The sequence below is a fragment of the Anolis sagrei genome, chromosome 4, assembly GCF_037176765.1.
Source record: "Anolis sagrei isolate rAnoSag1 chromosome 4, rAnoSag1.mat, whole genome shotgun sequence".
Lineage (NCBI taxonomy): Eukaryota > Metazoa > Chordata > Lepidosauria > Squamata > Dactyloidae > Anolis > Anolis sagrei.
This window is the reverse complement of record NC_090024.1, coordinates 203,526,338-203,546,865: the sequence shown is the minus strand read 5'-3', so window position 1 is coordinate 203,546,865 and position 20,528 is coordinate 203,526,338. Positions and strand designations below refer to the sequence as shown.

The 20,528-nt window shown below is 38.6% G+C and overlaps 2 protein-coding genes across 3 annotated transcripts; one reads left to right on the top strand and one right to left on the bottom strand.

Annotated features, from left to right (window-relative positions):
* Positions 1–345: 345 nt before the first annotated feature.
* On the top strand, positions 346–13,458 carry LOC132773334 (mitochondrial glutamate carrier 1-like). 2 transcript variants are annotated; one of them, XM_060772557.2, is made up of 11 exons: positions 346–417; positions 2,978–3,127; positions 5,724–5,854; positions 6,854–6,979; positions 7,545–7,600; positions 8,412–8,502; positions 9,172–9,290; positions 10,562–10,763; positions 10,854–11,008; positions 11,263–11,338; positions 11,937–13,458. In XM_060772557.2, the coding sequence occupies exons 2-11, from the start codon at positions 3,002–3,004 to the stop codon at positions 12,094–12,096; spliced, it is 1,242 nt and encodes a 413-aa protein (XP_060628540.2). In that variant the 5' UTR covers positions 346–417; positions 2,978–3,001; the 3' UTR covers positions 12,097–13,458. The 2 variants fall into 2 exon arrangements, with proteins under 2 accessions (XP_060628540.2, XP_060628541.2); XM_060772558.2 differs by lacking the exon at positions 2,978–3,127.
* Positions 13,459–14,728: 1,270 nt separating this feature from the next.
* On the bottom strand, positions 14,729–19,002 carry TSHB (thyroid stimulating hormone subunit beta). The gene is made up of 2 exons (XM_060772559.2): positions 18,835–19,002; positions 14,729–15,022 (listed from the first exon to the last, which is right to left on the bottom strand). The coding sequence occupies exons 1-2, from the start codon at positions 19,000–19,002 to the stop codon at positions 14,780–14,782; spliced, it is 411 nt and encodes a 136-aa protein (XP_060628542.2). The 3' UTR covers positions 14,729–14,779.
* Between the last annotated feature and the right edge of the window lie 1,526 nt (positions 19,003–20,528).

Genomic DNA, 20,528 nt, shown 5'->3' with positions numbered 1-20,528 from the left:
ATATATATATATATATATATATATATGTATATTTGTATATCTCCCATGTCTGGGATATAGTATAGTAACAATGGGAGAGGGTCTAATGAGAGTTGCAACTCAAGCAATATCAGTATGAGCGCGCATTATCCATTCCTTGGAGTTCAAAATTGAAACGAGAATTAAGTTACCTAGAAATTCTCATTTGGCCAGGGATTGGGAAGGCTACTGTCCTGTCCAAGGCTGCACAAGGAAGAAGCGCGAGCGTGGGGAACGCCCAGAGAGCTCCCTCCCGCCATTGGCTGAGAGCCCTAGCGGCCCTGGCCAATCGGAACGCGCCTTTGGTCAACGCGGGCTCGAGCGGAGATCCCCGGGCTGAAGGCGTCTTTGCAGCTGCTGTGCGTCAATGGAAGCCTGCCTCAGCCTGAAGCTCAGCGGGTGAGTCAATGGAAAAGCAACGGGGGGGCTGCTCTGCAACGAGAGGAATCTGGTATCGAAAACCGGTGGCCGCCAGTTGCCCCCAAGGAGGGCGCCGACGCCGTTCCGTGCCTCTTAGGGTCCATCTGCACTGTAGAATTGAAGCACTTTGACAGTGCAGCACTCCAACTGCCAGGGCTCAGGGCTATGGCAGTTGTCGTGTGGCCAGGCAGCAACACTCAATCCCTTGTAAAACTATAGCTCCCAAGATTCCACAGCACTGAGACGCAGTTAAAGTGGTGTCAAACTGCATTAGTGCAAAGGCATAGATGCACCCCAATAATAAAGGTAGAGAGAGCGGTTGCTGCTTTGCCACCCATTCCATATCTGTTCAAAAACGACGTGTCTTTGTTGTGTGCCTTCAAGTCTTTTGCATCTCCTAGCAACCCTTTATCTTGTGTGTGTGTGTTTTTTTTAGCAAAATGCATTTGCCTTTGGCTTCCTCTGAGGCTGAGAGAATGTGATGTTCCCAAAGTCACCCAGCAGGTTGCCGTTCAGCAGTGGAACTCTCTGCCCTGGAGCATGGTGGAGGCTCCTTCTTTGGAAGCTTTTAAACAGAGGCTGGATGGTCATCTGTCGGGGGGGGGTGCTTTTAATGCAATCTTCCTGCTTCTTGGCAGGGTGTTGGACTGGATGGCCCATGAAGTCTCTTCCAACTCTGTGATTCTATGAACAGAATTCATGCCTTGGTCTCTGAGTCACAGTCCAGCACTCACAGCACTATACCATCCTGGTTCAGAAGTAATCAGACATGATGAGGGCCATATATAAATATGTGAGGGGAAGTCATAGGGAGGAGGGAGCAAGCTTGTTTTCTGCTTTCCTGGAGACTAGCACGTGGAACAATGGCTTCAAACTACAGGAAAGGAGATCTGAACATTAGGAAGAAATTTCTGACAGTGAGAGCTGTTCAGCAGTGGAACTCTCTGCCCTGGAGTGTGGTGGAGGCTACTTCTTTGAAGGCTTTTTAACAGAGGCTGGATGGCTATTATTTATTTATTTATTTATTTATTATTTGCACTTGTTAACCGCCGCTCTCAGCCCTAGGGCGACTCGTGGCGGTGTACAAAACATAGAAAAACAACAATTTACAAAGAGTCAAGACCACAATACAACATCTTACTAATACAAACATCTAATTAAGCTAAAAATCCGCTTCGTCTTATTTTGGGGTCATAATCAATCTCATAGTCGTAGTCCATTCCGGTCGTCATTCCGATAGCATAGCACTCAATTGAAGGCCTTCTCGAAGAGCCATGTTTTCAGGCCCTTACGGAAGGCCATAAGGGAGGGCGCCTGTCTGATTTCAGCTATCTGTCGGGGGTGCTTTGAATTCCATTTTCCTGCTTCTTGGCAGGGGGTTGGACTGGATGGCCCACAAGGTCTCTTCCAACTCTATAATGTTGTGTTTCTAAGCTGACTGAGACATACTTCCAGGAAAATATGAATAGGAAGGGAAGCTTTGAAAAAATGAGGACTGAATACCCTGGGTATTAGAGACACACAGCCCTCCCCAAAAAGGGATTGGGAATTGTCATTTGGGCAGACTTTCCTGCCAGAAAGATTCTGCAGAAAGGAGTTCTCTTATATCAAGAACTGTCTTCGGGCATGCTGCTCTTAAAGATCAGGAGACCTGCCAGAGAAGTGTCAGCTTTAGTGTGGCCTTCAGAGTGTATAAGGACTTGCCAGGCAGAGTTTTGTGGGAGTCTCCAGTTGCAGCCCAGTGAAAGGGAATATTGAAGATAGCAGAGAGGAAGGCTGGAACAAGATACCATTATTATCATTGCCTCCTGTCACCACCCTACTGCCTACAGCCCTACCCACAGCCTTAGCTACAGCCCCAGCAAAAAGACAACTAATAACATGTTGCTAGAAGTTACCAGCACCTCCAACCTTTGGTGCTTCTATAACCTCTTTTTGCTTGAGAAATGAAATTTCATGTATATTTACATGTTTAATATCCTTATTCCCCTTTTCTGTGGTGTGGAGTTGTTGGCAACTCAGAACTAAGTGTGCATCTACATTGTAGAATTAATGTATTGCTACAGCATTTAAAATCTTAAGACCTCATCACACTAGAGAATTAATGCACTTTAAATCCGGTTGCTGCCTCCTGCAGAATTCTTGGGTTTGTACTTTAGGGAGGAGCATTTAACATAGAATCATAGAATAATAGAGTTGGAAGAGACCACATGGGCCATCTAGTCCAACTGCCTGCCATCCAGGAAAAGCACAATCAAAGTGCCCTTGACAGATGGCCATCCAACCTCTGTTTAAAAGCTTTCAAGTAAGGAACTTCCACCATGCTCCTAGGCAGAGAGTTCCACTTCTGAACAGCTCCCACAGTCAGGAAGTTCTTCCTAATGTTCAATTGGAATCTCCTCTCCTGTAATTTGAACCTACTGCTCTGAGTCCTAGTTTCCAGGGCAGAAGAAAATAAGTCTGCTCCCTCTTCCTTATGACACCCTTTCACATATTTATACATGGCTATCATGTCTCCTCAAAACCTTCTCTTCTGCAGGTTAAACATGCCCGTCTCTTCAAGATGCTCCTCAAAGGGATCCATGGTCTCCAGACCTTTGATTATTTTAGTTGCCATCTTCTGGACACCTTCCAGCTTGTCAACATCTCTTTTGAATTGTGGTGTCCAAAATTTGACACAGTATTCCAAGTGAGTTGTAACCAAAGCAGAATAGTGTTGATCTAGATGCAGCCCAGATTCCCATTGCCCCTTTTAGCTGCTGCATCACATTGTTGTCCCATGTTCAACTTGTCCATGAAGACTCCAATATCTTTTTCACATGGACTGTTGTCAAGCCAGGCATCACCCATCTGTATTTTTGCATTTCATTTTTTTCTGCCTAAGTGTAGTATCTTACATTTGTCCTTTTTGAAATTCATTTTGTTAAGTTTTTGGGCATGTCTCTAATCTGTTAAGGTGATTTTGAATTCTGATTCTGTCCTCTGGAGAATTAGCTACTTGAAATACCATGGATCAATGCTGTGGAATCATGGGAGTTGTAGTTTTACAAGGTCTTTGGCCTTTCTCTGTCAGAGTGCTGGTGCCTCACTAAACTACAAAGCCCAGGGTTCCACAATATTGAGTCATGGCAGTTATAGTGGTGTCAAAGTACATTAATTCTAATGTGTAGATGCATGTTAAGACTGTTTTTCTGTGAAAGGGACTTATGTGATCTAGCCCACCAGCATTCAGACAAAGCAAGCACGCATTTCAGGATTTCACAGATTCAGATTTGAACTGTGTTTTTTAATTAACAAAAGTGTAATTTTAATACCAGCAAACCTTCAAATTTAAGATTAATGAACTCTAAACATTATGTTGTCGAAGGCTTTCATGGCCAGAATTCTGATTGTTTCTTGTCTGCAGCTCCCCTGTCTTTATTTACTGTTATGATTTTAGAGTTTTTTAATATTGGTAGTCAGATTAGGAAGAAACCATGAAAATGAACAAGGTCTGACTACCAGTACTAAAAAACTGTAAAATCATAAAAGTAAATAAAGACAGGGGAGTTCTAGACAAGAAACAATCAGGGACAGCTCTCAACAAAGGATTCCCCCAGGCAGTAAGAAGCAACACTTTGAAGACTGCTAGGCCATCAAATGCTAATCAAGGTGGCCAGTTGAAACATTCACACTTAGCTCCAAAAGACTGGAGTTGTTTCTCCCACCCTGGACATTCCACACACACACACACACTCAATTTTCCTAGTTTCCAACAGACCTCACAACCTCTGAGAATGCCTGCCATAGATGCAGGTGAAACGTCAGGAGAAAATGCTTCTGGAACATGCTCATACACCCCGGAAAACTTCCAGCAACCCAGAACTCTAAACAATTTTGTCATAAGGATTTCCCACTTTAAAGATCCTATCTGCTATTGTAATGTAAGCAAAATTAGCCTTGCCTTGTCCTTGGATGGGGAATTGCCCATAAATATCAGATTCTGTATACTGTATTTCATCAGGGAGGAGCTGGCAAATCACGCCTTAGTATTCCTTGCCTAAGGAAACCCTATTAAATTCATCTGGTCAGTATATGTCAACAGGGCAACTTGAAGATGCACACACACAGAACTCATGGTGATCATATCCACCTTCTGGAGAGACAACAGTATAGATTTAAGGGGATTTCTTGTTATTAGATACATTGCAATATTCCCACTAAAATTTCCCCGTGGGCTTTATTATTCATGTCTCTCTCCATGTCTCATCAGATGTTAAGCTAATAATATCTCATCCTTTGTGCGGAGCACCCTTCTCTGATGCAAGCAGTGGAAACTTTATCCCCAAGAGTGATCTACACTTCTTGATGGTTTGTTGCTTTACGTGGCAACACGAGCTCATGCCTCATCGTGGCACAGGGAATTCCCAATGACTTGCCTGGTAATCCTGTAATGTTGGCATTAGTCTGACATATTCATTAATTCAGACTCATTCAGACCCATAATCCATGTCACCAATAATTTTCCATTATTTCTAGTACAAAAAATGTGATCAAAAGAGAAGAAAACTTGGGATGTAATAAACCTACAAGAAGGTGTTAATTTTCTTTCCATTGGCAAGTAATCCAACTAATTGGTGTTGCCATTGTTTCCCTATTTGTTTTAATGGTAAAGGGAAACATTGAGGCCATAAAATGCCATCCTAAATGTGTTTATTCAAGTCTTGCACTTCACTTGAGTGGGGTATCGTAAATGGTCCTAGTCTGTTTGCAACCGGTGTTTTGATGGAAAATATCATGTTGGATAAGAGTTTAGACATGTATTGCTGGTCAAGCAGAAATAGAATTTCCTACTTCGTGCATCTCCAGCCTCCTGAAAAGACTGTTGAATATTGTGAAGGCAGACAGTATCCCCCCAAATTGGGCAGAACCCTATGCCATGAGCAAAGGAAGTCAAATTCTGGATCCACCTTAGAGCATGTAGTGTTGTCCTTCTCGGCATCTCACCAAAAATGTGCCATCTTCCATATAATTTCGTAGTTTATTGATCATTCTGATCCATTATCAAAAGTAATTTATTTCAGTTGATTTTTTTTTCTTTTGGCATAAATTAATAATCTAGATATTATTAACAGATGATGACACTTAGTGTAATAGTAGTGCTAAGAGGGTATTCTGATTTGTCATACTGAATTTGAGAAGCTGTCAGCTGCTTGAAATTCTTGTATATTCAAACAGCCAATGAGAGAGTAGTAGGTTATTTATAGAGGAGTTGATGAATATTAAAGCATCGTTTCACTCCACAGAGATTAGACAGAACTGTCTCGTCAAAGAACCAACTTCCCACCATTGGCAGCTTGCTATATTTTCTGACCAAAAAGAGTTTGGAGCACTTTTCTCCTTTGATCCCAAAGAAGATGGCTGAGAAACAAATTAGGTATGTGTCAAGTGCAAAATTTTCAAAGTATTGGGGTTAGAACTCATACAATTTGCAATAAGATTAGATGGAATGAAATGAATGAGTTTTGATAATCATGATTTGTGTAAGTGCCATTGATTTTGGAAAGTCCGTACTATTGGAATAACACTGGATTTAGTCTATAGTGAGCATCAGTTCCAACAGTGAGACTCGTACCATAGATTTGGAGAACAATTTAGACAACAAATGCCAATGAATGCATTAAATCTGTGTTTTTTCTTTAGCATTTCAGCTTATATTGTTGTAAATCTTTTAGAAAACACAAAATCGTAAAAAGTGAAGGAAGAAAATGTGTGTTGAAGTAGCTACAAAATTGAAGGCTGGAAAAAAATTAACAAGTATCTGTTAGTATTTTAACCCATGGCTCTTTGATGGACCAAAACTCTTTTTTGGGGAAGGACGGAATCACAGATTCTGAGAAAGGATTCAAAGTAGGAAAGAAAGTGTATTGGCAAAGGCAAGGAAAAATATATTAAGAATAAGGATGCTAGTTCTTATTTCAGCCTTGAAATGGAAGCAGGGTGTAATAACAAAGTTCAAAGGCCTGCTCTTATTGAGACTTAAAATTACATTTCTTCTTTGGTCAATCCAAATTCTGCATATTTTATGGGTTGAGATATAATCGGAATCTGGTAGCTTGATTCTATGTAGATTGAGTGAAGAAAACAAGAGGCCCCACAAAATGGCAATTAATGACAATTAGATCATTTCACATATCTAATTATACTTGTGACTTGACCTGCTATCCATGAATGTGTAGGAAGGTTTTACAGTGTCTTAATTAATAAAATATATAATTCTTAGCTTTGGATGTAATGCCTGAATTTCAGTGATTCCCATTCTCAAGTGAATGGGAATTTGTCTTGAGACAAAGTTGAAGCTCTATGTGATGCACAATACCTTTGAAAGAATTTTGCTTGGTATGATACAATTAAATTAATTTTGCTCTCTTTTTAGTTTGCCAGCTAAACTCATCAATGGAGGAGCTGCAGGGATCATTGGAGTTACTTGTATCTTTCCAATAGATCTGGTTAAAACCAGGCTACAGAATCAGAGAAGTGGACACCAAGTTTACAAAAGCATGTAAGTGGGTTTTGGAAGTTTAAAAAAATCCAAATTGATAAAAGCTTGTGGCAGAAATTATTTCCTAAAGCCCCTTTATAATTTTTTTGTGTTTTATTTTTCACACTTGGTTCATTCAATAATTTCAGATTTAGTTCAAATTTTTATAATTGTGGGGCTTTTCAACACTCGACACTCAGTTGGCTACATATGGTGACATGTTTGGATGGCTCTTTTACCTTCTGTAAATAGTTATAAAAAGCTTTAGAAGTTTGGAAAATAGGGAGTCAGTATTCCATTACAATGGGATGGTTTTGTAATTATTGCTATGATAAAAAATATCCAGCATGGATGGAAGGCATGCAAATAACAGGTTTATTACAAAATGATACTTTTGATGTCTGGAAGTGATAAAGTTCAGGATAATGTGCAGACATATGCTATGTTTCAGTTGCTGCAATGATGTAATATTTAAACCAATCTATACTGTAATGTGAATATAATATTGCTGATTAGCTAAGTAGATTAAAAAAAAACTAATAGATGTGTCCAGAAATTCATAGTGTGTTAATTGTGCCATCTTCAGGTTTGACTGTCTAATCAAAACGTTACATTCAGAAGGCTATTTTGGAATGTATAGAGGTAAGTCTTTTTAAAGTAATGCTTCTTATTTGGTTATAACTAACCCAGTAATATGATTGTGATTGCGTTCATTTTGACTGTAACACCCTACATTTCCAAAAGTCAGGAAGAGGGATTCCATCTGTACTCCTAAATCTATTTTCTGGATAGCAAACCGGTCTATTTCCCTCACTTATTTCTCAGTACATATCTCTAGAAGTGTCTTGTTCATAGCTCAGCAATTTAAAAAAGAAATAATAGAATTAGATACAGTGAATCTTTGTTTCAGTTTTTCTGACATATTTTTGGATCCCAGAACTGGAACATAATTAAAGAATAAAACATCTCATGACTGCAACATTTATGTTCATGTTCGCTCAAAGCAGTATGCAAATTTAATAAATAAATATGGTCTCCTGCCTGTTTTTGCAGACTCCATAAATTATGTACAAGTTTTATAGTTACCCTCAACCATTGATTTGAATTGATTATGCCCCCTTCTACACTACCATATAAAATCCAGATTATCTGCTTTGAACTGGATTATATGGCAGTGTAGACTCATATAATCTAGTTCGAAGCAGATAATGTGGATTATTTGCTTTCATAATCTGGATTATAGGGCAGTATAGAAGGGGCCTATGTGAACATAATCAGTATATTTCTAAAGCAACACAGGTTTCTCCTTCATTGGAAGTGTATCAGTAGTATCCTTTCTATCAGTTCTTATGGATAATCAATACCTAGTTTGTCACTGAATTGTTAATTATGTTCCATACTTTAAAACAAAGACATTTGCATTTTTGTTAAGTGTAAGTCTGTTTATTTTTAGGTGCAGCAGTAAATCTGACCCTTGTAACACCGGAGAAGGCTATCAAACTGGCTGCTAATGACTATTTTAGGCACCTTCTTGCCAAGGAAGGGTATGTTACTTGAGACGCTAGAGCAGTCTCATTTATATCTTACGTAAGTTAAAAGTTCAGATTTCACACTTGTTTAAAGCCTTGTTTTAATCTTTTGTGTACTTGATTTATTCTTGCACACCATTTGTAGATAAAGCTACAAATGAAAACTAAAATCCTCTATGCAAACCTTCACTACTATCAAAGTTCATTTTAGATAGTTGCAGAAATTCATTATTGCAGCGTGTATTCACACTCACTTTCATTAAAGCCTGTTTGTAAAATGGCAGACATCTTGTACTGCAGGAATTATTGGCAAAAAAACACCCCCGTTCTCTTTGCTCCTGCATCATTTTTGCCTTTAGAGATCTGCATCAGTCATAAATCTATCCAAGACATTGAAATGGGAGACAGGAGAAAAAAGGCATACAGAATAGGGAGAGGCAAAATCATACTACCATTTCTGTAGTCACACACACTGGAAAACTTATTTTAATTTTTAGTATTTTAGTTTTTCGGTTAATGTAATATATGTGATTGTTTTTGGGGGGATATGTTTTATAATATGAATACTTTGTAAGCTGAAGACCTTAAGAGCTATATTTACTTGTTTTGGATATTTGTGAAAATATGGTTATAACATTTATATGAATGTAATATGTGCAACATATCTTTTGCCTTTTTTTACAGTGTATCCCTGTCCTTATCGAAAGAGATGATGGCAGGTTGTGGTGCTGGTTTTTGTCAGGTCGTTGTCACTACTCCCATGGAAATGCTGAAAATCCAGTTACAAGATGCTGGAAGGCTAGGTAACTATACTTTCTGCATTTCTACAGATTTCATACTCCTGACTGAGAATGGTTCTTGGGTATTTATACATCATATTCGTATATAATAGTGCATTTCATGAACTGAAGAAAAATGTTCATTTTGGCTTAGGTTTAAGACAAGTTAGTGATAGATTATGCAACAAAATAATTGCGTCCTTACCAGGCATACACACAGCTTGATTTAATTGGCTAGTTAGGAAACTAGTTATACTGTGTATGATCTGTGAGGAAAGTCTGCATAAGACTAAAAAATGAGAAATTGGTTTCTGATATTGTCTGTATCAGATAGAGGCTATGGATGTTGGTAGCGTATTCTCCCACCATCATCTCTAGCTATCCTGTTACAGGTTGTGGTGACAGAAAATAATGTGTTGCACAACCATTTACAATAACAGGAATTGGAGCTTTTGCCAACTCTTCCCACATTAAAAAGAGGGCACCTACTTTGCTCTCCCAATTTTTTAGACTTCTGATTGCCCAAGTTTCCAAATCACAGGGCACCTTTTCAGTTCTTGCCTTCATCTAGTACAGGGATGTCAAAATCATTATAATCAAGGGTTACATTAGCCTTATGATTGTCTTCAATGGGCCACTGAATTCATGAAAACGGGGTCAATTATAATTTTTAACATAATTTTCCAGTTTTGGTGCCTAGATATTATTAAACAACAGCTCCAGTCACTTTTGACTATTCACCTTCTGGCCTGGGGATAATGAGAATTGCAACCAAACAGCACTTGTGGCTTTGAAATTAGGGAAAAGTTAAAGAATGTGTTAAAATCAGACTCATATCCACAAGCCTTGTATCTAAATCCAAAGTCCACTATCCTGACTAAACAGAACAGACTGCAGCCTTCCAGGTGTCACTGTATCAGCTCTAGTTATGTCTAATGAGGATGTCTAATATAGGAATTATAGTCCAACCTCTGGAGGGCCATATAAAATTACATGGTGTTCCTAATTTGGCCTGCTGCCTTGAGTTTGACACATATGACCTAGTGCATACTCAGCAGTAAACAGGTGTGTCTTACTTTCATGGTCCATAATCGTGTAAACGTAGAATGTCCAGAGAGATGTTATATTTTAGAGAAATCTGTATGCTTGAGATAAAGGGATTTCCATACATCATACCTTTAGGTACTCTGCTTTAAAATACACCTAGCACTTGTCTGGGCTGCGGGATGAAGGAGAGCCAAAACAGAATTTTTAGATATTCTGTGACCTTGACACATTTTCTAATTTTGTTTCAGCATCTCAGCAGCTTGTGAGCAGGGCTCCTTGTCCAGTTCCCGGATGCAAACTTGTCGCTGTCAGCCCTGTTCAGACGAGAGCGTACAATGTAGGACCCGCAGTGTTTCCAAGGAGGATATCTGCCACCCAGATAGCAGCTGAGCTTCTGCACACTCAGGGTATTAAAGGACTCTACAAGGGCCTTGGAGCCACCTTGCTGAGGTGAGGATGGTGCATCTTCCTTAACTTTCTTATTTCTAGAGACAATTTTTCATGCAGCTTTTTAAAAACGGAATTACTCCTGTCTTCTAGGGATGTCCCATTCTCTGTCATCTATTTCCCACTGTTTGCCCATCTGAACAAGGCAGAACAGGATTCCATGGAGGAAAGGGCCCCTTTCATCCATTCTTTTCTTGCTGGTTGCATGGCTGGCTCGGTGGCAGCTGTCTCAGTCAACCCTTGTGATGGTAAGAGATGTTCTAAGTCTATGAATAGTTCACAGTGGTTTGTCCTTCACTGTACAGTAGTAACGTTAAATAATAGGGGAATATAACCTTCTTGGCAATTACTGTTATCTTTGTGGGCTTTTTTGCAGAGAAGGTTCTAGCATAACATAGCAGTTCAGTAGTTAAAACAAGAAGTCCAATGTGTTGTAGATATATGTTCTGAAAGTTGCTTGCATTAGTCTTAATTATCAATTATCAATACTTATGTTTTGCAGTAATAAAGACTCGTCTCCAATCAATGGGCAAGGGAAGAAATGAGGAAAACTATAACGGAATTATTGATTGTGCAAGGTAAAGCATAAAAAATCTTAACAAACATTGTGTGTTAATTGAGCATTCAAGATAATTATATTGTATTACTTGACCATTTAACATAACATAGTTAAGGCAACCATAGAAAGCAGCTGTCAAAGAGTCATGAGCTAAAGTGTTGTCATATACAGTGTTTCTTCACTTATCATGGGTGTTACATTCCAGGACCACCCGTGATAAGTGAAAATCTGCGAAGTAGGGACGCTATATTTATTTTAATATTTATACATTAACCACAAAACAGTGGGTCCGCAAAAAGCAACCCGCAAAATAGTGAGGAAACACTGTAGAACCAATTTTCATCAGTTTTTATATGGTGTGATTAAAATCTTAAATGGCAGTAAATCTATTAAAATTGCTGACATTTCTGAAAGACTTATTTTTATTGGATGAGATAAATGAATTACAGCTGCAGGAGGGGATTGTTTGTTCATTCTCATGGCAAGGGCATGCATTTAAGATATCTGGAAAAATATTTGATATATGGACACAGTAATGTTGGGGTTATTTGTGGTAAATTTGTGGCAGAGTTTTGTAATTCAAAATGGTTCTTTGTCTTTTTGTCTCAATCTTACAGGAAGATATGGATGAAGGAGGGTCCCTCCGCCTTTCTGAAGGGGGCTGGGTGCAGAGCACTGGTCATTGCACCTCTCTTCGGCATAGCCCAAGTTATTTACTTCATTGGCCTTGGAGAGTTTCTTATAGATCTATACCAATACAGAAGACTTTCCCCCTAAACTAGTCTCATTCATCGAACATAAATGCATAGTTCCACAAGAATGACCAGGAGAAAACTATGGCAGCTCAGGTTGACTTACCAATATTTTTTCTTTTGGGAAATTTGGACACAAAGGTGACTCTTTTAGGCCTTTTTCAGTGTTGCCAGATTTTGCAGGCAATGTGCCTATGCTCGGTTGTTTCCTGGCAGCAACGTTGGAATTTTAAAATCAGAATTATGGTAGTAGGGCAGACACCTGTAAGTGTAAGTAGTTTTGGAGCTGAGGGACTGAAGCCTCTGAGAAGGAAACTGTGGCTTCTTTTATTGAGCCTAGCCATGAGGATGAGGGAGAATTAATACTTTTTCAATGTATAAATGGAACAAGAAGAGAAATGCTACCCAGTTATTGTGGGCCAAATCTTTTGGAATTCATGAGAAACAAACTGAGCAATTGTATTTGGGGTTTTATAAATGTTGTCAATCCATCCTGCATACAGACTTGTAATATACTAACGTATTATTTAATAAAATAATCTCTGCTGTTTCATTTACCAAATGTAAATTAGGGAACAATATTTTTAACTTTTTATACATCCATTTTTATGACTTTATATAGATTTTAAAAATTGGTTCCTTTGGTGACAGGCTGCAAAGTAACTTAAGAACAACATGTATGTTGTATGAAAAGACAATGAGGTAGCTACTCCCAAAGTTTTGTATATGGAGAGAGCTACGAGTGCAAAGGTTCTCGGAAATGCTCTTCAGAACATTATAGCTCTCCTGAGTATTGGAGGGTTTATCTCCTTATTGTAGATACTGTTCAGCCACACTGCTATGCAGTTTTCTTTTGTTGGTTGTAACATTGATGTGTTTTGGTAACTTTATTACTGCTTTTATTGTTCATAATGAACTACAGAATTTCTTTGTTATTGGGCTCATCTCAGAGACTATCTTCAAGGGAAAGTGCCAATGTGGTCTTTTGTGAAGAATTCTAAGCTGATTTCAGAACACTCAAATTTATGTAAACAGTTCAAAAATTATCATATTTTTGCCCTTACCCTGGCATAATAAAAAGGCTCAAACTAATACAATTCTCTGCATGTTTTGTCTTTATTGTCCCTTTTTGAAATATTCTTTTATATTTATCATGACTAGGACTGGATGTAAGTCAGGTTATTTCAGTATCTTCAGTGTCCTTTTATATGTTTTAATGTGCTTAATCTCATTTACATTTTTAATTGAAATGTTTATTTAATTGTATGTTGGATGTATATTGTTTTTAAGGCATTGAAGAATTGCCTATGCTGTAAGCTTCCTTGAGTCCCCCTCGGGGTCGAGAATGGCAGGATATAAATATAATAAATAAATAAAATTTCCCTTCTATTTGTATTACCATGTGTCTTCAAAGTGATTCCAAAGTATGGAATCACACACACCCACACAGGGTTTCCTTGACAAGATTTATTCAGAGAAAGATTGCAAACTTTCTCTGAGAGTGTGACTTGTCCAACATGGTGGTTCTCATGTTGAGTGGGGGATCTGAATGCTGTTCTCCAGCATCCTAGTCCAGATGTTACCACTACACCATGCTGGCTGTCTCTATCCACATTCACATCCTGAAAAAAATACATCCTGGCTTTACTTGAATTAACTTGTTAGGTTAATTCAAGTAAAGCCAGATTTCTGAAATACCCCATCAAGCAATTATTATAACTCTATATCTGGCTACAGGGATATCTGGCATGTAATTATTCAGCAACCATGAAATAATGGAGAGGATGTCGCTGCAGTGGTTTAAAAGGCATTGGTCAAAAATTACAATCTCCACAAGGCCCAAAATAGACTCAAATGCATAAGGGAGACTTGCACCTCTGTATGCCACTTAACAATATACCAGCCAATCTGCAAACAGATTGTTATGAAGAATTATGTGAAGGGGCATAAGGTGATTACAACCGTGATTTTCTCCCCCTGACTAGTCCATGTTAAGGTTTTGAAAACTTGCTAGTAAAGTAGATTCTGTAGACAACCCAAATGAAAGCGAAATGGGCTAGAACTCAAAAGCCATGAAGAACATTTTTCAATTTGATTCCTATCAGAATGTTTCAGAGGAATAAAGTTTTGGCTCTTATCTTGACAAGCATCCTTTTGAAAAGCATAAACCCTTTCTTCCTCTCAGCTAGATATACCTTAAACTAGTATAAATACAACTTACAAATGAACACAAGTAGCATATTTTAAGCAAATGCTAGCTTTTTATTAGAATATACTTTATTAGACTTTGTACCAAAGAAAACTAAGTGCATTGTGAAATTCTGAACTAATGTATTACATAACATGAGATTTAACTAGTATGTTGCATTTAATGGAAACATTCTCTTGGCTACCAATGGTCATTATGTAATCTTGATATCACAGTAGTCTTGGCTGCCATCAGCATTACTGTCTGGTAACATGATGTGGCAGTGCTGGTGTTTATAACTAAGCAATGGCATAAAGGACAATAATATGGGAATTTGCAATATTTACAATACAATTTGCAATATTTACAATATTGCAATATTTTTTCTCAAAAAAGTAGCCAATTTTGTTTCATTTTTGAAAATTTGACAGAACAATATTCAATGTTATCTTATTCTTGGCTGACAATAATTTGCATTGTGTCACAGAGTGTAGGGCAGGGGAGAGGACTTTCCAGGGCTTCATGGGTTATATGACTGCTGGGAGACAGTGCAGTACTCAGTGTGGCTTGCCTCCTGGATGCAGTCAGTATAGTCAGTATTGCATTTCCCACACTTGCAGCTCAGTGCCACAGGATAGGTATAGTAGGAAACAGCATGATGCTGACAGCCAGGGATCATCACGGTCCTGTACACCATGTCCTTGTAGGTACACACGTCCTGGGTCAGGGCACTTCTGGGCAGCAGCTTCTTACCATTGCTATCCTGTAAGAGAATGTAAAAGATATTCCAGCTCTCTCTGCACTTTCATTTAAACCTGTTGCTGCCATGTACTGTCTGGCAGTATTATCTCTAGTTTTCTTGGCAAGATATATGGAGAGGAGGATTGTTATTGATTTCCTCTGAAGCTGAGTGTTTCAGTGGGTTTAGAGGGGCTTTGAACCCTGCTCTCCAAGACTCCTAGTCCAATCCCGAAACCACTTTACCATGCTGGTTTTTGAAACCTATGTTTGTTTGAAATCATTCCTTTAATGCACAGAAAGCAATTTCTCAATTACATGTCCCCTAACTTGACTCACATTTTAATTATTGTGGAGCTGAAGCAAGAAAGGCCGTTTATCACAAGGATATTTCTTTTTGTCACAAGAGGATTTTTCTCATGCAATAGCACTAGCTCTCTCATGGGGTAGAGGCAGAAGAGCCATACATAATTTTCTACTGGTAACACTCCCACGTAATACTCCCATGCTTTTTCATTAGTGTATGTGAATGTGTGTGTATACATACACACACACATACTAAGGAGAGAAAGATGCAGTAGTTGCACAGTGTCATCTCTCTAGGAGCACCCTAAGTCAAGATTGAGTACATCCACATTCCTGATGAATGTATGGCCTTCAGTTCATCTCCCATCTTGATTACCTGGTGTGATCAATAGTGGAAAGGGCAACGAGGATGAAATCCTAATAAACTGTTTTGATTGTCAGGGACTCTTACCTGAAAAGATTTATCTGAATACTGTGGTTTGGGTCTTATTTGAAGACAAATAATGTCTGGATGTTTTTGCCTACAACTCCTACCAGCTGCTTTCAGCATGGTCAGTGGTAAGAAACTGTGGGAATTGTGGTCTAGAACTTCTGAATAACCATATTCCCAACTTATGTATATAAAAACAAAAACAAAAAAGTACTCAGCATCCAAGGGCTCATGTACACTACGAAAAATTATCTGGGTGTAAACCAGTATTTTGCCCCATAGCAGCACCACACTATTGGCAATAAAGTAATTCGAAGTAATCTTGTTGTTCACACAATTCCCCTGTCCAAAATCTAATTCAGTGCCATGTTGTTGTCCCCTTCTCCCTGGAGCTGCCACTGAATTCCTGGCAAATCAGTGGTGGAGGCAGGGGAGACCATTAATTTTTCTTTCTCCTTAGAGTCCCACTTGTGATGGTATTCCTCTGGCCTCAGAATGACACACCCAGCCATATGTGATTAGGAAGAATGTGATAGCAGAGACACTGAGGTGGATCAAGCAAACCACCCCCAACACTGATCACATGTGGCTGGGCACCTTGTTCTGATGCCACAGCAAGCCAACACCAGAGTCAGTGGATGCTTTGCCAGGGAAACAGCAGTGGAAGACCTGAAACCAGTAATGAGGGAGGAATGGTCAATGAATCCTGGCAAAAACACAGTATTGGGGAAACTAGGGAGCAGGATGTGAGTTCAAGAACATCACATTAAAGCACAAAAAACCCTTCCATTGTTAAAGGGGGCCTGCACCATGTGTCAGAAATGAGATCCGTACTGTCCTCTTTTTAAAAAAAATCAGAATTGTGTGCAATGAGTAACAGAGCCTTTCTAGAATTTCAAGAGGACATTTGTTGCACTTACCATTTGGGACCTAGCTATGTAGAAGATGTATATTGCCTCACAGGCACGGCTGGCGGGGACGAGGGATAGGGCCTTCTCGATGGTGGCCCCTCGGCTGTGGAACGCCCTTCCCACGGATATTAGACTAGCTCCACCATTAATGGTATTCCGCAAAAAAGTGAAGACCTGGTTGTTTGAGCAGGCGTTCAAATAGTCAGTGCAATGAGTGTAATGAACATAGGAATGGAACAATGGATGACGGACCTGGATCATGTTTTTAGTGATGAGACGCTAGTGAATGGTTATTGTTGTTAATCTTATATTATTGTATAATGTGTTATGATGTTAACTGTTTTTATACCGTGTTATTGTAGCATTGAATTTTTGCTGTTCTGTTGTTAACCGCTGTGAGTCGCCTAAGGGCTGAGAACAGCGGTATCCAAATAAAGTAAATAAATAAATAAATATTGTACTTTACCATTTCTCAAAGTTTAACCGTATCCTTTACTTCATAGCAAACAAATAAAAAGTATACAATCCCTCCAGTGGTTCATGTGGGGCCTCTGTTAATGGTTATCAACACAGATCTGGCATCAGAGTCAGGCACCAATTTCTCCTTGGTGTTTTTAAAAGATCATTCATCCTGTCTCTTTCTGCTTTACCATCTAATCCCTCAACTATCTTTTAATTTCTCCTAACAGTTTTACAGTTCATTGATCATTATATTCCATACTTCTTTTTCTAGCTGAACAAAGAGCCTATGCCCCATTGCTGGCTGGACATTTACTTTTTTTTTTTCCAAAACCTCATTGATAAAGTGATTTTCTTATTTTTCCTTTATATATTTTATCTTTTAGCCAGGCACGCTTCTACAGAAGTTTTGGCCCTTTGGTCAGACATACCCAAGAACAATCTTTGAACATATGGTCCGTCCCCCCCAATTTACTCTGCTGCCATGACATAATAATTATCAATATTTTCTTCTTGTTATTTTACATCTCATTTACTCCAGATTTATTTATTTATTTATTTATTTGTGCTAGAGCAATCATTTCTCACCTTTATGCCTTATTAATTCTGTAACTTAGTTTGTTTTTTCTGAGCCACAGTTCCATCCCATCTCACTTCCTTTGTGTGCCAGCTCAGCAGTGATTGTTTCTTTAGACCAGGAACAACAATCTATGTATTCATTCTCCTATGAGATGAAACTCTAACCTGCATTAGCTGCTTGACAACTAACAGTACAAAAGAAATCCCACATAATCCAATGCAGTGGTAAAATTCATTAACTGGATTGAAAGTGACTCCAACTTTCATGAATCTCATTAAAAAGGGGGTAGTGGACTCTTGGAATACATTCTGATCAACAAAAATAGATTTTTGGAATGTAAAAGGACAGACCACTGTGGACTGGGTGTGAAAGTCTTACAATAGATTGGTCTTCTGGGACCAATTTCAAATCTCTAAAAAGTTTTTACCACATTTTTTGTATTTTCTACACTGGATTTAACAGGCCTTTAGTTTCTTGTTCTTTATATTACCTAGTTCATCTGCTTAGTCTATAACTGTCGGCTAACACATCTCTTTACAGCTCCTGAGCTACTTACTGTACTTATTTCCTCCTTACTTTTCTGTTATAACTCCCTGTTAATGGCATTTGCTTCCTTCTGATATGCACAATGACTCCCAAATTTCTTTTTCAAAGCTGTTCTAGAGTGACTCATATAATGATTTCTCATGAGTTTAGTTTCCCTCTTTTCTCCCTCTGGATCTGCTGTGATCTGTTTGAGTCTCACCTTACTTTTTTTGAGAGCCAGACAGAAGGAGCTGGCTGTATTTTGGTTAGATCTGGGACTGCATCTTTAGGTGCTTCTTGAAAAAATAAGAACCATAATTCTTGCTCTACATAGGCAACAGCTAAGGTTCTAATTTTGTCAAGTATGGGCAATGATTATGATTCTTATAAATATTGTGTGGTTACAAAAGTTATCCCATGATGTCATATTTTTATTCCCCTCCTCCCCGTTATTTATTTATTTATTTATTGTATTTGTATACTGCCCTTCTCAGCCCACAGGCGACTCAAGGGGGTTTACAAAGGCAACAATTCATTATGCTTATTAAAGAAAAAGCATCAGTTCACAACAGGAGACAAAGTAAATATTATCAGAAATAACTGATCAGCATATTGCAATAATGTACCCTGGTCATGCAGAATCCTTCACAGATGGTCGTGTTGATAGCCAGACAGTAGGCACACTCCCTCTTCTCCACATGGATGACATAATCAACAGGGATGCAAAAGGACATGCTCTGCCCCAAAGTGAGGGCAAAGAAGAAGGGGAGAGCGATTAAAAGAGCAGGATTCATGCTGGATGTAAAGACAAAGCAAATATGCATTAGTTATTGTGATTGTGGGGTAAAAATAGATTGCTCCCTATATAGTGATCTGGTACACTCATGATGTGGCTTTCCTGTCTCCATCCCCCAAATACCGATAATTCAAAATGCCAATGTTTGACATTCCTGCTTCTCTATTCAAAGGTTTTTAGGCCATCGGCTAGGTCACACTGCACTCACAAGGAAATTTATAAACTTATAAAACATGAAAATATAAGCACAATTTAAACACAGAGAGACACAAAATATTAAATTATCGAATGCAATCTGACTTGATGCTCTTTTTTCCTACATTAAAAATGGGGTTCATCTTAGAATCATGGGTATTTTTAATATGCATAAAGCTTTTTTCTGTTGGTGCTACTGAAATTAGTGTGCATCTTACACTTGGTGCATTAACATTGAAGATATGAAAGTAATTTTGTATTTTACAGATTTTTTAAAAAAGCAGAAGCAATGAAGCTATACCTGTCTCCATTGGCGATCTAGATGTCCCATAGATGTGGGGCCACCACTAACAAAGTCCTCCTTCTAGTACCCTTCCTCCTTTCTGGCTAATGGCTTTTGCTGGTCAGTCCAAAAATAGGACCTTTGGCATTAATCATAAGGTTGGGATGTCCAAATGATTAACTTCCTCCAGGTATCCTTCCTAATACATACATCAGTGAAGGTGAAAATCTGTATGGGGAAAGCTTGGACTTCATCACAGAATTTGTAGTTTAGGGAGGAGCCTTTAACAGCCTCACTTAACTACAAACCCAGAATTCTACAGGAGGCAGAAACCAGATTTAAAGTGGATTCATTCTCTAAGTGTTTTTTTTTTTCTTTTGGGATGCTTCTTTGTTTAACTTGTCATAATACAAAGAATCTCTATGTCAGGCTGCTCTTTCTTTCTTTTTCTGTTTCCATCATCATGAGTCTGCACATTGGCAATGTTGAAAAATTGCACTTGATCCTCAAAATTCAAGCTTTCGAAATAAAAGTCTTTCTTCGTTCTTTCCTTTTTTAAACAAAGAAGCAAGCAAAGTTGTGCATTTTTTCTTTATACTGTACAAAGAAGCCTAAACTTTCATGTGGTTAAAGAAATGTGGAGTTAGAAATAACCTTGGAAGTCATTTGATCAAACTATCTGCTCTATGAAGACTGTAACTACAGCATCCCAGATACATGTCCATCAATCCTCTATTTAAACAATTGTCCATGAAAAAGAACTTTACATCTCCAAAGGAAGGCTGTTCCACCATGAAATCTCTCCCTCTCTCTCTTTATTAATCTATCCCTCCATTCATCCTCTACCTTTCCCATAAAACTATGAGTTATAGTTAAGAAACGTTTCCTAACCTTTGCATTGGAGTTCAGCTAATTGTTTCCATTACTTTAGCTTTGTCTGCTGGGGCATCAGAGTCTGCTTCCCATTCTGCATGACACCATGAAGGATATTTGAAGACAGTTTTCACATCTTCCCTTCATGCTGAATATTTCCAGTTCTTTCATCC